This window comes from Pantherophis guttatus, chromosome 7 (assembly GCF_059756535.1).
Source record: "Pantherophis guttatus breed Tessera chromosome 7, ASM5975653v1, whole genome shotgun sequence".
NCBI lineage: Eukaryota > Metazoa > Chordata > Lepidosauria > Squamata > Colubridae > Pantherophis > Pantherophis guttatus.
This window is the reverse complement of record NC_142069.1, coordinates 93026877-93041497: the sequence shown is the minus strand read 5'-3', so window position 1 is coordinate 93041497 and position 14621 is coordinate 93026877. Positions and strand designations below refer to the sequence as shown.

At 41.6% G+C, this 14621-nt stretch overlaps 1 protein-coding gene across 6 annotated transcripts in view; it reads right to left on the bottom strand.

Annotated features, from left to right (window-relative positions):
- SEMA3D (semaphorin 3D) overlaps positions 1 to 14621 on the bottom strand; it is a 116784-nt gene that overhangs the window by 44214 nt on the left and 57949 nt on the right. For all 6 annotated transcript variants that reach the window (XM_034424856.3, XM_034424858.3, XM_087874363.1 and 3 more), the window contains 4 exons: positions 13504 to 13566; positions 9556 to 9675; positions 7125 to 7218; positions 222 to 350 (listed from right to left, as the gene is read on the bottom strand). In XM_034424856.3, the coding sequence (XP_034280747.2) occupies positions 222 to 350; positions 7125 to 7218; positions 9556 to 9675; positions 13504 to 13566 (406 nt within the window). The remainder of the gene's footprint in view (positions 1 to 221; positions 351 to 7124; positions 7219 to 9555; positions 9676 to 13503; positions 13567 to 14621) is intronic.

The window sequence follows — 14621 nt, the reverse complement described above, 5'->3', positions numbered from 1 at the left end:
TTCTACTGGTGCTGCTACACATATATGTCTTAACATGCAGCTGTAGGTGCTCTTAACGTGCAACTGAACGGGCTCTGAACATTGGGATCTGCCAAGATATCTGCAGAAACCGTCTTGAATATTGCACGAAGAGTCCTCTGTCTACAGATCTGTTCCTGACCCCATCAAGTAAAACGTGTCCTGAAGCAACAGGCTCCACAGCCCCCTGTGAAGCCTCTTACCGTTCAACCAGTAGTGTTCGGACATATCCGTCCTGATGCAGTGCTGGTCTTGCGATGCGCCCAGAGATCGGGTGAGCGCCGTGTCCTTGCCAAGGAAGTCGGAGGCTGTTCCAGAGTAAAGGTAGCCATCTGCAAACAGGAGGCAGATAGGGAAAACAATATTATTTAAGACCACAGAGCAGAGATACCGGCCTTGAAACCTGTTTTCCCAGAGGAGCCCATCTTGGTCCTTAATTGTCAATCGCGGAAGTGTTTTGTGCTTTTCCAAAACAACCGGCCTTCTCGCTATTTCCCCAGGGAGATGGGAATTTGCTTTCTTTTCAGAGAAAAATCACATTGTGTGGGGTTTTTTCCCCCTAAGCAATTAATCATTTACTGTACTTAGTATTTTGCTCAATAAATAGTTTCTGTGCTGCTCACTTCATAACTTTGTCGCTGGGATAGTGCAGCCTTTTTATAGTGTTATATACATGGTAACCTAACATTCTTCGTTCATGAATAATGATCAATACAGCTCAAAAGATACATAAAACTTTTGATTCATGAACACTGGAAAAACTGTTCCAGCATTTGGGATTCAGAAAACGCAGCCCAGCCAACTGTCTCCGGAAAGTTCACAGCCTGCCTCTTAAGGTTTCAGAAGTAGAACAGCTCCATATTTGGAATTTTTATCGGCTACTTTCAGTCAATATGAAGAAAAGGGCCATCCAGAGGTGTCAGATTCTCAGTCATTCTGTTTGTGGTTGTCCCAAAGGTGCTTTTTCCAAAGGCAACTGGACTTTATTTTTCCCTGAAGACGTTTTGCTTCTCCTCCAAGAAGCTTCTTCAGTTCTGAATGTTCAGAAGTATTCAGTTCTTCTTCATTCAGAACTGAAGAAGCTTCTTGGAGGAGAAGCAAAACGTCTTCAAGAAAAAAAAGAAACCCCAGTTTCCTTTGGAAAAAGCACCTTTGGGACATCCAGAGGTGTAGATAAAGTAGGATTAAGATTGTGCCTATGATCACACAACCACATCATGGTTAAAGCATCAGACTAGAAATCAGGCGACTGTGAGTTCTAGTCCTGCCTTAGGCACAAAGCCAGACAGGTAACCTTGGGCCAGTCACTTTCTCTCAGACCTAGGAAGGAGGCAAGGGCAAACCACTTCGGAAAAAAACTTGCCAAAAAACCTGCAGGGACTTGTCACCAGGAGTCAGTTGTGCACGCAGACACAAACGCACTAAAAAGAGCAAAATGGCAGAAATGTCTCTCCCCAATACTATAAAAGATGACTGGGTGCTTGGAAGCCCCATTAAAAGAGGCTTCTTTTTGATCTTGGAGTCCAGACAGAGTGAGGAAGGCCCTCCTTCAGATACCCCTTCCTCAGTTCTATACCTATTGAAATATCATACGCATGCAACGATTTTGTCCATCTGCTCTTCTGCAGTCATCTAATGGTAAAACAAGCCATTTTTATCCAGGATAAATTTCCAAAATTAATGCCATAATGATTCAGTCTGAGTAAATAAGTTAAGAGGAAGAGAAACTGCGCTTGGAGGGAGTAACCAAGAACCTCAGTGAGAGAGAGGTGGAAAATTTACAAACAAAAATGCACAAAAGCCTTCCCAGAAAGGAGAGAAGGAAGGAATATTTGCAACAAAAGAAGTGATAGAGAGATAGAGTCCACACTGTGGAGGTAAACTAGACCTGGGTTTATTTTCCTTGTCTCCTGTTTTTATTTCTCCCCACTTATTACTTCCTGCTCTTTTTTCCCCCTCTGCTTCTTGCATATTGTTGCTTACCCTAAAGAAACACCACAATGGGTATGGACGTCTTCACGTGCCTTGTGGATGCTATGGTATCAACCTTCTCCAAACTGATCTCCTGCAGATTTTGGGATGACAGTTTGGAGAGCAACCAAAATATGTGGAGGGCATCAGATCAGGCTGGGTGTTCAGAGGCATTCGTGCAACTTATGTTTTGAAGCATCAAGTGGGAGTTTTAGTTTCTCAGACTTTCTTAACATGCTTTATCTTTTTTCTATTGGTGGCTGTGGATGATAGGAAGGAAGAAGAAAGGTAGAACATCAGGATCCAGAAGAAGCTACTTTATTATTTTCTTTCTTTTTCTTTCTTTCTTTCTTTCTTTTTCTTTCTTTCTTTCTTTCTTTTTCTGTCTCTCTCTTCTCTCTCTCTTTTCTCCCTTTCTCTTTTCCCCTCTCTTCTCTCTTTCTCTCTCTCTTTCTTGCAATAACCAAAAAGACATTCTGACAGGTAAAAATCCGTAATGAAGAATGAATAATCTAATGAAAGTCTGCCTATTGACAGGCAGACTAAATGACGGATAAGTCAAAGGGCTAAAAGGAGCAACCCTCCCCTGCTTTAGCCTTTGATGACAAGGTCCTTTCAACACCAGCCTTCTTCTTTGTTCTCCTGCAGGTCTGTTATTCTGCGTAGACCCCTTGGGAAAAGCTGGTGATTAAAAAGTAAACGTCAAATAGGGAAAAAGCCTCCAAAGTGCTGCATGTGACATGTAAGAGTCAGCTTTTAAAAAAACAGAATCGGCTGAAGGGAGGATTCATAGGATATGGTTTAATTTGGCATCATTCAATTATTGTTTGTGCCTTTTCAAGAGTCGCTCTCACAGCAAACTTCCACATGGGAAGAAATTGTGAAAGTTCCCCAGAAAAGTGAAAAGTTTTTGAAAGAGGGATTTGTTTTTTTTTCCTCTGACACTTCTGTGGTCTGTCTGTCCACATATAAAAAACGGAAGATTAAAGGCTTGGTTTATATTTGACCAGGGCTGCACGGAGTCTACTTTAAGCTGCACCAGCTCTGACTGTGGTGGAAAGTTCCCCTCAGCTTTGGTGGAAAGCATGAGAGGTTCCCAAGCCAGATGTTTGTGGTGATGTACCAAAAGCTTCGCAGGCCACAAGAGGAACAGCCTACCGTCTTAAAAACAGCTCATTATAGGACCGAGTGTGGAGGCCTTTAATTTGTGTTGGCCCCGGATAAGGTGTGTCGAGGTCAAGCTAAAGTCACAAACAACCTATATCTGCATTACAATATAGAATGGGCATTATCCAGTCCAGATCTCCACGGCTTCTTGAATTAAAACCGGAGTTTTCAATTGAGTTAGAAAGGAGCTCTGAATTGGAGAGGCATAGTGAGAAGACATTGATTTCCTTGTAAGCTGCTTCTTCTTCTTCTTCTTCTTCTTCTTCTTCTTCTTCTTCTTCTTCTTCTTCTTCTTCTTCTTCTTCTTCTTCTTCTTCTTCTTCTCCTTCTCCTTCTCCTTCTCCTTCTCCTTCTCCTTCTCCTTCTCCTTCTCCTCCTCCTCCTCCTCCTCCTCCTCCTAACAATTCAGGTTCTTGCTCTTCTGGTGGCTTCAACCACTGTTAATTGATATTGTTATAGTGATCTAATTAGATCTGTACTGATGTAATGCACTGCCACAAATTCAGATTCCTTGTTTTGGCCAGGCAATCCATAAGTGCCAACTGTGTCCCAAATATGGAAAAAGAGGCTAATGTTACATCTACAGCCCATTCTGAAGAGGAATTTGGGGTCCTTTCAGAGGGCGAGTATAAAAACCAGGATCTATTGATTATGATTTGCAAATCATCAGTATTGTGGCCAGCGTCAACGAGAAGCTAGAGCCCAATGGCTAGTAACCTAAGGGGCAAATTGTGTCTCTCTAACAGACACGGTGTCCTAACTACAAAATCATCAGCCTTTAGAGTCCTCATAAAATCCTTAATGCTTCCTTAAACGGTTATCTAAGTATCCGGTTGGCTAGCATTGAATTAATGATATCTATAGCTAGGCCTCCACAATGCAAATTAAATTGCAATATATAAATAGATCTGGTTGCTTCTGACAAGCTTTTTATGTGATTTTGCTTACCAAATGCTGCTATAATCTGTTCTGCTGTGAGGAAATATATTACTATATGACCATCTGGGGTGCAGCTTGCAAGATACGATAAGAATTCAATTCCATCCCGTGAAGCATCAATTTCCTCTGCTTTCTCCATGCATGATTTAGTTTTGAAGCTTTATTAGTGGATTTCTAACAGTTTTGAGAGCAGGGAAAAGTGATTAGGCTTAATTGGCCAAGACTCATTCTCAGATAAGGGGATTTTCAGTTCAGTTTTCCAAATCTCTAGTATTAGACGCCTACTTTAGGAAGTAAGTGAATCAGAATTCAACTTTAGAGATTCAGCCTTGGTTATCTTAAGCGCCTAGTAATTCAACTCTTAAAAATGTCATCTGCCCTGTGACATTTCCAAGGAGGACTAGATATGTTGAGAAATTTACTATCCACTGAAATCTCCGTCTTCAAGAAAAGAAGACTAGAGATTCTCCCAATAACCATTAAAAAAAATCTTTTACTACCACTTTGAAAATGTAAAGCGTTTCAAGACAGACAATCCCTACTGTTTTGGGTTCTTTATTTTTTATTTTTTAAATAATGGATGACTTAGACCTTAACAAGGTCAGGACTCGGGATTATCCACCTCATTATCTGAGAATAAAGAACGAATATTTATCATATTCTCTTTTTGAACTGTGACCAATCCTTCAAAGAAACAGACTATAACATCTCTTCTGCCATATATTAAACAGGGGGAAAAAAAAAAGGTCAGGTACATTCTTCTTATCTTACAACAAGACATTATAACTTGATGGACAAGTTAAATGAAACCGGGCCAAAAAAAAAGTAGAAAAGAGGCAGCGTGTCAAAGGAAATTCTCGGTCGTGTTGAAGTGAAGAGATTAGTCTAGCATTCCAGGATGGCAGTTACCTGACTCCACCAAATATGATTCTGGGACAGGAAGAAGACAGAGTGATATTGTATTTTGACAGGGTGCTTTAGGCTAGGATTTTAGCAATACAATAAGGGCAGGATTTTCTTCCACATGAAATGCACTTAGCACGGAGAACTCGGAGGTCACTTGGGAAGCCATGTACAAATACAGCCTACATCAAAGCTAGGATTTGGCCAAAGAGACCCCAGACTTGCATTTTTTCCCCCTGCAAACTTCTCTGATTTGCATGGGGATATCTGCATTTCTCTGAATTTTGCGGTGTAGTTCTCTGATTAAAAAAAACAAACACACCGACATTCATACATGGGGGAAGAGCCCAGACAAAAATGCCTAGATTGGAAAATGTAGACAAATTGGTGTTGAAACCCAAGCCATAGTAGATATTCAGACAGGCTTTTAAGAAGTTAAAACAGACACACAAAAAGGAGGCAAAACTAACACTCCATGGGAAATGGAAAGATTCAGCCATTCCTAATGGAAGGGTTGGGTAAATTCATCTCGTATTATTTAAGCCCAATGAATTTGCAAGCAGATCTCCGAATGTTGATTCTTTCCAAATCTTATAGTCTAAGATCCCTTTCCCTGGAGTTGCTCAGAAGCTCACCTACAACCCTGTGGTTGAAAAAGCTTTGCTTCATCATTGATCAACGACGGTGTTCTTCAGAAAGTGACTTTAAGGCTAGAATGAAGGCCAGTTTTAGTATTTATGCCCTCACAATCCAATTCTTTATATTAAATTCTTGTAGAACAAAATGCATCAATTTCACTTCTGTTGCTCTGTTTAAGCAACAGATTTATGACACTTCAATTGTGCTCATCTCTGAACTTGAATGCTGCCCTTTTCCTAGGCCTACAGAAGGTTTGTGCACATGAATAATCTTACTCAACCGTTTATAACAATCTCCTTAAAATAGAGTTTATTTTAAAACAATATTTGTTTATATGCAATCTAGAGTGTCAGGTGGAAATATAATTTAAACATCTTATCCTTTGCAGCAGAAGCTAAGAGCTCCTCTTTCTCTCCTCCAAGTCCTTAGAGATAAGCACAAATTGTTTCCTGCTTTCTGTTCTATGCCTGGTTATTGGTTTGTTAATTGGTGAGGTTTATGCCCTGATTTTTTAGGGGCTCAAGATGGCTTCAGTGATAGAAATTGGCAGGCAGAGCATAGCGAGATGTATCTTCCAAGAGAATCTAAGAGATCAGCCAAGCAGGTGTTTTTGCAAGCTGCCCTACAAACCAGAAAAATCTACTGAGCTTGCAAATGTTTTTTAGCTATGAAAAGCATCTGTTCTTCTGATTATTTTTATATGCAGTGCAATGCAGTACAATGAGTTTGCTGGACAAAGCTTCTCAGGAATATGAATTACAAAACACATCTGTGTGGCTGTACCAGGAAACCCTGGCCCTACGCCAAAGTTTTCACTTAATCATAACTAAATATGATTTTACTGCAGTGAAATGATATTGATGTTTTATTGATTACAATCTGTAGATCCACTTTAGTTCCAGTTTTGCAATGCTTCCAGAACCTTCCTTGCCCCTCTGCCCACTAATACATTTCCAGGGAAGACACCCTGCTCCAGCTGCCATGATTAACAATCCTCAATCTGAGCAGACAAGAATCTTGGCGTAAAGGATGAACCTCTAGAGAGAGTGGACCTCTGCTCCAGGACTTGCCTTCCTTCTTCCTAGGAAGCTGGTATGCTGACCGGTTTAGCAAAGACTGATGGTGACCAGTCCATCTAGTTGTCCCAAAGGTGCTTTTTCAAGAGGCAACTGGACTTTCTGGTTTTTTCCTTGAAGACATCTTGCTCCCCATCCCAGAAGCTTCAGAACTGAAGAAGCTTCTTCAATGAGAAGAGAAGGGTCTTCAAGGAAAAAACAAAGAAAGTCCAGTTGCCTCTTGAAAAACCAGGACTTGGGTGACTGAGAATCTCACAGGCATCCAATCTAGTTATTAACAGATCCGCCAGAAAGGTATCTTTAAAAATCATCACATTTTAAAAGAAAAGAAAAACTGGAAGGAAAAACTCAAAAATGTATCCGTCTTAGCCAAGTGCCTGAAAAATCACCTCTGGGAAGAGGAGTTCTTACCTGCCATGACCGATGCAAAAGGCTGCTGGGGGTCAAAGGGACATTTCAGCCTGCCAGATTCCAGGTGGTGAGTATTAAATCTGAACATGACATCCTGCACAGAAAGGAGATGCACCCATTAGTTCAATGCTTCAGATGGGAGGAAGTCTGGATTTAAAGAGAGTCAGTTGTTATACTGTTGAACTAGGACTGAGGAGACCCAGGAGACACCTCAGCCATGGAGATCCTGGGAGCTGGTTTGGGCCAGACACTCAATCCCAGCCCTACCTTTTTCCTCTGTTGGGAGAGAATATTGGAGGAAAGGGTGTCATGTACTTCCTCTTGGAGTTAAAACAAGGTAAAGAAGTAAAGGAGAGGAAGTAGAGTAGATTATGAGCTTCAATCTGCTCTACAGATGTCTATAACTAATGAATGGCTTGCATGTAGGTGTCTATTTCCAGAAGCCCAACTCTAAGGGCCCTTGTTCAAAGGCTCTTCACCCTTCCCTGGCTAGACACAAAGCTCTACAGATGCCACATTGGCTGTTAAAGGAATGTTCTCTTTTAACCCTGGTACAGCTGAGGATGGGCCAGGAAAGAGCCGAATGCAATATTCTAGCAAGGGGGCTGAAAAAAAAAATTGCCAATTGGGTGCAAGTGGAGACATGATTAATTAGGTTTGCGTGCACATCCACTGACTACACTGATATACTGTAATTATAACCAAATACAGAATTATATGTATTTTAGACCGAAGCTAGGCTCGTTAGCACTTCCCCTGCCCATTTTCTGGCTATATCAAGAGAGCCTCAAACACAACCTACCTGCCCAGCAGTGACAGAGTAAAAGAAATACTGCAAAAGAAAACTGGCTTTTAAACGCTTCCCAGAAAAAGTATTTTTCAGTTTTTAGAAAGGAGGGAGGGTGCCAGAGCAATTCAGTTACGCTTCATGCAGAACAGAGCCAAGTTACACAACCTAACAACCTCCAGCAATGTTGGAGCTGTGATCCTTCCAGTTTCCAATTGGCCCAACTCATTTATAAGGCATTCGGTCCAAATTAATCATTTTAAACGGTGCCCTTCCCAGGTCAGAGCATAAAAAGGGTTACAGAGGGGAAAGTATCAAGGACCACGAACGGCGTTGGAATCTCCAAGATGGCATCTCTTTACTGCTGCTCAGAACAAAGACCAGAGAAGGATCTTCAGGCTTGGATGGCTAAAACTCTCGCAGAATTATGCCCTCTTAGAGAGCCATCCGCTGGCCAGATTTCTCTGGGAAACTTAACAGACTGAACAGGACGGTGACAGCTTCCAACCCTTCGGCTCTTACCTCAATGTGTTTATTATAGGTATGGCCAAGAGACTTCTATGGAATTTAGATTAAATTTGGCATGAACTTTAGTGGCAGCCAGCCTAGACTCGTAATCTCGTTGTGTAAAAATATGCAAACTTCTTGGAAAAGGATCTAGAAAGCTTAAAATCAGGTCAAAAGGAATCTGCTCTCTAGCCAGACATTTATTTTTCCTAGGGAACGTTATTGGCAGGTTATCCCCAAGGCTGACCGGCATCTACAGAGGGAAGGACCCACAGCCCTGAGATTAGAGTCTAGACACCACCAAGGAATTGTGGTCATATTTCTCGATAATTAACAAAATTAATATAGCAGTTATCTGGCCTTTCTGAGATACAGAACAAAATAGGAAAAAAAAATGATGCTACTGTAGATTTCTTTATGCAGAGAGAAAAAGTTTTAAGATAAAATATTTCTACTTTGCTTTCCTTTTTGGTTTAGTGGGATGATGACCACGTTTCAATTTCAGAGCAAATATTTGGTAACATAATCCTCCTCCTCCTCCTCCTCCTCCTCCTCCTCCTCCTCCTCCTCCTCCTCCTCCTCCTCCTCCTCCTCCTCCTCCTCCATTGAATATGAACTTTGTAATTCTAATTTCACCTCTCATCCATAATGCTGAGAGATGGACAAAATTCACAGAGAGGCTTCAAGGGGAATCTTGGCTCAGCAGGCACCAGAAGGAGAATGATGAAGCTTCAGAGGGAAGGCTCTGCCCACGGCCTATTCAAAAGGATTCGGGGGGGGGGGTTTCCTTTCATTTACTGCCACCCCCTGCTAGTAAAAGGCATCTTATGGGCTAAAATGTGCTCTTGAGACCATTAATCACCTGATAAAAGCAAGTCTGTACCCAACCACATTAATCACCTCATCTGAGGTTTGCCAACAGACCAATATTCAAAAATGTGAGGACATAAATTCTTACACGATTTGGTAAAAACCCTCAACCTGCCTGGTTGACAGCAGTGGCTGTCAGATCGTTTTTATAAGGCCATAGACTCACTCTCTCTCTTTAAAAAAGAAAAAAAGAGAGAGAGAGAGATTTCCATGGAAATGATGGATGCTAGGAAAAGTCACGGTCCATTTGGGGAAGGATTAAATTACCTCTTTGTGTGTTCCGAGATCGATGTAGCCACAGACCGGATGAAAAGCTCCCGTACCGCAGACATAAACGTGAGTCTTGTTGTAAGGCTGAAGGACCCTGATAAAGTTGGCACAATCTGTCTATAGTGAAAAGAAGGACAGGCGGCATCAGCTGCTATTAACATCCAGAGGGCAGTTCAAGATGCTACCCAACACTCAGGGAGAACCTGAGCCATTGCATTTCTCTTGTAAGATTGCCAGTTTGTGAACAGGGTTCATTATATTTGAAAAACAAGCCCTGGCTTTCATTCTTTGCTTGGAGGTTTTGTGTTGCCTGAATCAATAAAGCATTGCCGTTCTCCCAAGAAAGGAGGCTTACAAGGGGATGGGGAAGGGTAAGGAAAACGGATGCATCTCTTGGAACATCCACGTGCTTATGGTACCCACGAAAGCTCAAACCACGGGCTCGCTTGTGAATTAGAACAAGGTCAAACTGAACCGGCAGAATGCCTCCCGTCAGCCATTGTGTGAGGAAGGGGGCCACGTGCAGCAAGAAAGGGACAGACAATGGCAGGGAAAAAAGGGCATTGAGCAGCTTTATCTCAAAAGGGTTACAAAAATATCACTCATCAGATTGGCTTTAATGTTTGGGGTTTCTTTCATTGCCCACCTTCTTGAATTAAAAAGGGGTCTAGGGTAGGTTTCCTCTTCAGAGCCGCGCTCTTTAAATCAGCCATGCAGGACTGCAAAAATTGCTGGCGTATCAATCTGGAAGTCTTCTCTTGCTAGTGTCCTGTGCTCAGGTCTTGCTCAATTTCCACAGAAATCAAGAAAAAGAGTGGAAGAACAGACTGTGCCTGGGTCAGTCCCAACCCCTGTTGACTTCAGAGGACGGATGGTGGAAACTGGGAATCTGCTTACTGCACTCCGTAATAAAGGCTGCCTTTCCCCCTCTAAGCCAAGGGTTTGTCACGCTCCGGCATCTGAGCGTTTCTGCCTGATTCTGGTCCTCCTCACGTGGCCTCCCCAAGGTCTGCTGGGTCACAGCCCTGATTAAAGGGGAATAAAAGGGAAGCCTGCCTTATCTGAGGTTTCGCTCCTAGACATTAATCTCACGGGGGGCATTTCCAGGCATGGCAGCTTACATTCGCCTACCATCCTTTAGTTTTTCTTTTAATAACTTTCATTTGAATGTTGGATGTATTTCGCAGCCTGCTGTGCAGCAAATCCCTTATTCTGCAAGAAATATGGATAGAGATACTAGGATATTTTATTATTATAATTATAATTATTTATTATAATTATTTATTATAATTATTTATTATAATTATAATTATAATTATTATTATTATTATAATTATTATTATTATTATTATTATTATTATTATTATTATTATTATTATTATTATTATTATTTTGAAAAGCAAAGTTCTTCTTCGTGGCCAAAACTCTTTGGCTTGACCATCCTCAGATACTTTCCCTTCTCTTTTCCCCCAAAACAGACCAAGTTGGTCAGAAATGGCAGAAATGGCAAAAGCACCAGGAAGCTGCCCAAATTCATTAGGCTGCCCATTTTATCCACATTCCTCCTGGAGTGGCCCACAACAGGAAGCATCTATGAGAACTTTGCATCTATGTGTCGCTGGTGTCCATAGAAATGAAAAGCCTGACTTTAACGAGCCAAAGCTGCAAAAGGCCCTTTGTAAAAGCTGGGCCCATGGAGACTTGGAAGAAAAGTCCAGGCAGATGGATCCATGTAGGAGGTGGTGGGTGGTTGGGTCGTGTTTGACCAGCCAGACAAAATCCCCCTGATTAGCTGAGCAGGGTGGGTCACATCAGCATGGCTTCATAGCCGAGGAAGTCTCTGTGAAACCCAGATGGCTCTTTGGCCGGCCGCCTGCTCGTTCCAAAGGATGTGGTCTAGAAAAGGGCTGCTGGGTCTACAAGGGTGAACTAAAACAAGGTCCCTGCAGGGGAGTGGGGAGGGGAGGGGAGGGGAGGGGAGGCTTGCTCCACCACCATTCTTGGGCCTTGAGATGATCTGAAGTTTCCTGCAGTCTAGGAATCAAGTGGCACCTGCAGATGTCAGGGGAAGTTCATCTCGACCATCTGCCATGAGAAGGGATGGAGAGAAAGAGAGAGAAGGAAACAAGAGAGAAGAGGTGGACGTAGTTCAGACAGAACAGGAAGAGAGCAGCATTCGGGAGCTGCATCAAACAAATACATCACAATGAAAATTTGTCTACAATGTATTCTCGACAGCTCGATTGCCCTCAAAGGAGGGACAACTGGCTGGAAAAACAATTTAAGTCATTTATGGTGTGGGAGTCTGGGAGAAGACCTGCGGTTGATATTACTGAAGAAGTTTCAATATTGACTTTGAAGAGGGACAACATAAGCTGGAAAAAAGGGGAAAAAACATGTCCAGGTGATGTATGAGAAGAAGCAGGTTGCTATATATTCAATTCCATTTTCTTTTCTCTCTTCCTGACCATCCTAAAGTGGCCTCTTGCAGCAAATTACATCTTCATAACATTTCCAGTACAACATTCCACATATTGTAATGTCATTAGGGGAATAATGATGAAAGGAGGGTTTCTTTAAGCAAAAAGAAACAAATATTCAGAATACCAGATGGAAACATAAAAGAGAAAGGAGAGTGAAATCAAAGAATTGAAGTTAAAAAAAAAGCATTGTGATTCCTCTTCGTTATGCATTGGTCATGCTGCACCCAAAACTTTGTGTCTAATTATGGGCATCACATTTTAGGAATGTGATGAACTGCAGCTTGACCAGAGATTTCTTTCCAAAGAATGAGAGGGTTGAATGTACTGTAATTGAGCTGCAAAGAAGAGAAGCCTACAAGATGCCATGATAACTTTCTCAAGAGTCATGGAGACTCTTTTTATTCCGATTTTTATTCCAATTTTTTTTTCCAGAAGACAAAAGAACAATACGGGTTTAAACCAGAGATGTCCAACCTCGGCCACTTTTAAAAACTGTGGACTTCAACTCCCAGAAATCCCCAGCCAGTCTTGCTATCTGGGAATTATGGGAATTGAAATCCTCAAGTCTTAAGGTTGCCAAGGTTGGACATCCCTGGTTTAAACCATTAGATTCTGGTTAGATATCAAGAAAAAAGTCCTACGATAAAAGCTGTTCAACAATAGATTCCCTCAGCAGGTTTTGGCCTCTTATTGGAGCACAAGGAGAGGTCGGATAGTTATTTTTGTATCTCCTGGACTAGATGATCTCTGAGACCCTTTTCAAGTTATCTACTCTGATTCTGTGAAATAATAAATCTTGGAGAGAACAAAGAATATATTCAAGTGGGCTTTCCATGACCAATGGCAATAATGCTTTTTTCCTTCTTCTTCTTCTTCTTCTTCTTCTTCTTCTTCTTCTTCTTCTTCTTCTTCTTCTTCTTCTTCTTCTTCTTCTTCTTCTTCTTCTATCTTTTGCATGATTGAGCTGCCATGAGATGACAGACGGAGTGGACTAACCACTCTTGGCCAAACCAACATCTTGAATGCAACATCTTTTTATAGGCCCCGTGGGTGTCAGGAGCAAAGAGATTCAGAAACACTGAAAAATGCAGAGGAAATCTTCAGCGGAGCATGAATCCCAACAAAAATGGCTCCTGCTTTGACAGTGGCAACACTTTTGACTAATCGTTTTATTTATTGCTGCAGGAGAAAGTAAGGAGCCTCTCTTTGTGGTGAAGGACACACAGCCAGCGAGCCCCTTCTGTCTCAGGGCTGGTGCAAACCAGGCTGAGTAAGCCATGAGTCAGATATAACCCCCGGAGACAGCGCTATGCCAGCACCACCACCAGCTCAACGGCCGAGGCTTTGCTAGAGATCAAATCAAAGAGACGTGAACAACCGCCTGCATTTCAGGTCCCCAGGTTCCCCCAATGGACAGATTGCAATCGTAAGGCCAAGGGGAAAGAAAAAGAAATATACTTACATGGGCGTCTTTCCCAGCTAGTTTACATAAATCCACTTTTTCCTTTGCTGCGGGCCAAAATATCTGCAATTCATTTAGAAATGGGTCTTAGGATCAGATGATTTTGTTATTCTTGACTTAAATTATATTTATACGTTCGCTTCTCTATTACATCAGCATCCGAGAACCTCAATGCAAGAGTGAGGCAGTCTATGACTAAGCCTCAGCCACCCTCTGTGCCGTTCCAGACCTACAGTGAGGAAGGAGCTGGCATTAAACAGGGATGGGACCCCCGTTTCCCCTCCCCTCCCAGGCTGAAAGGTGTCATTTGCCCCCCCTCCCCCCCCTCAGCAATCCCATGAAGAAATAACAATTTTGCAATAATTTCAGATCTGGACAAGAACTGCATGGACGATGCGTTCGTTTTTTCAAACACTGATCATCACCTTTCGAAGAACAAGATTTTCCTGGCTCTCAATATACTAAAATCTGATGTGAAAATATTTAACAAGCACATTCAGTAAAATAAAATATGCAATCAGCAGCTACATTTAAAATTACAATTCAGAAACATTAAAAGTCCTGATAGCATTAAAAATGTTTTTGCATCCTGGAGAAGCATCCATTAGTTGGGTGTACGATCTATATCTCAAAACATATATAATTGTGGGTAAATAAAATGCATGAATGCCTTTAAAAAATTACATTTTGTCTTCTACTTCTTCAATGTCCTCCTCGCATTCCCCACCCGACTGCCTGAGATTATTATTCCCCCCACTTTTCTTATTTTTGGTTTTATTTCATTTATAGGGTAGTTTCATATAGGGCTCTGTTTTCAAGGAAGATGAGGTCTTAGCATACGGTTCACACGTTACATTTGCATTTAGATTTTATGCCTGCATATGAGCATGCCTCAATAATTAACGATTGCAAAGATAAAGGTAAAAAACACTTAGAATAAACTTTGAGATCTGTTATTGACAATCACTTATATCAATACTTATTTGTAAATATAGACAACTTTAGAGTGTTCTCCCTATTCAGGCCTACTCAGAGTATGAATGGGGTTTGTTCTCTAAGCATGTACATTTTGCTATTTCTAGAAAAGTTGTGCAAGTTTATAACTGTCTTTCAATGAC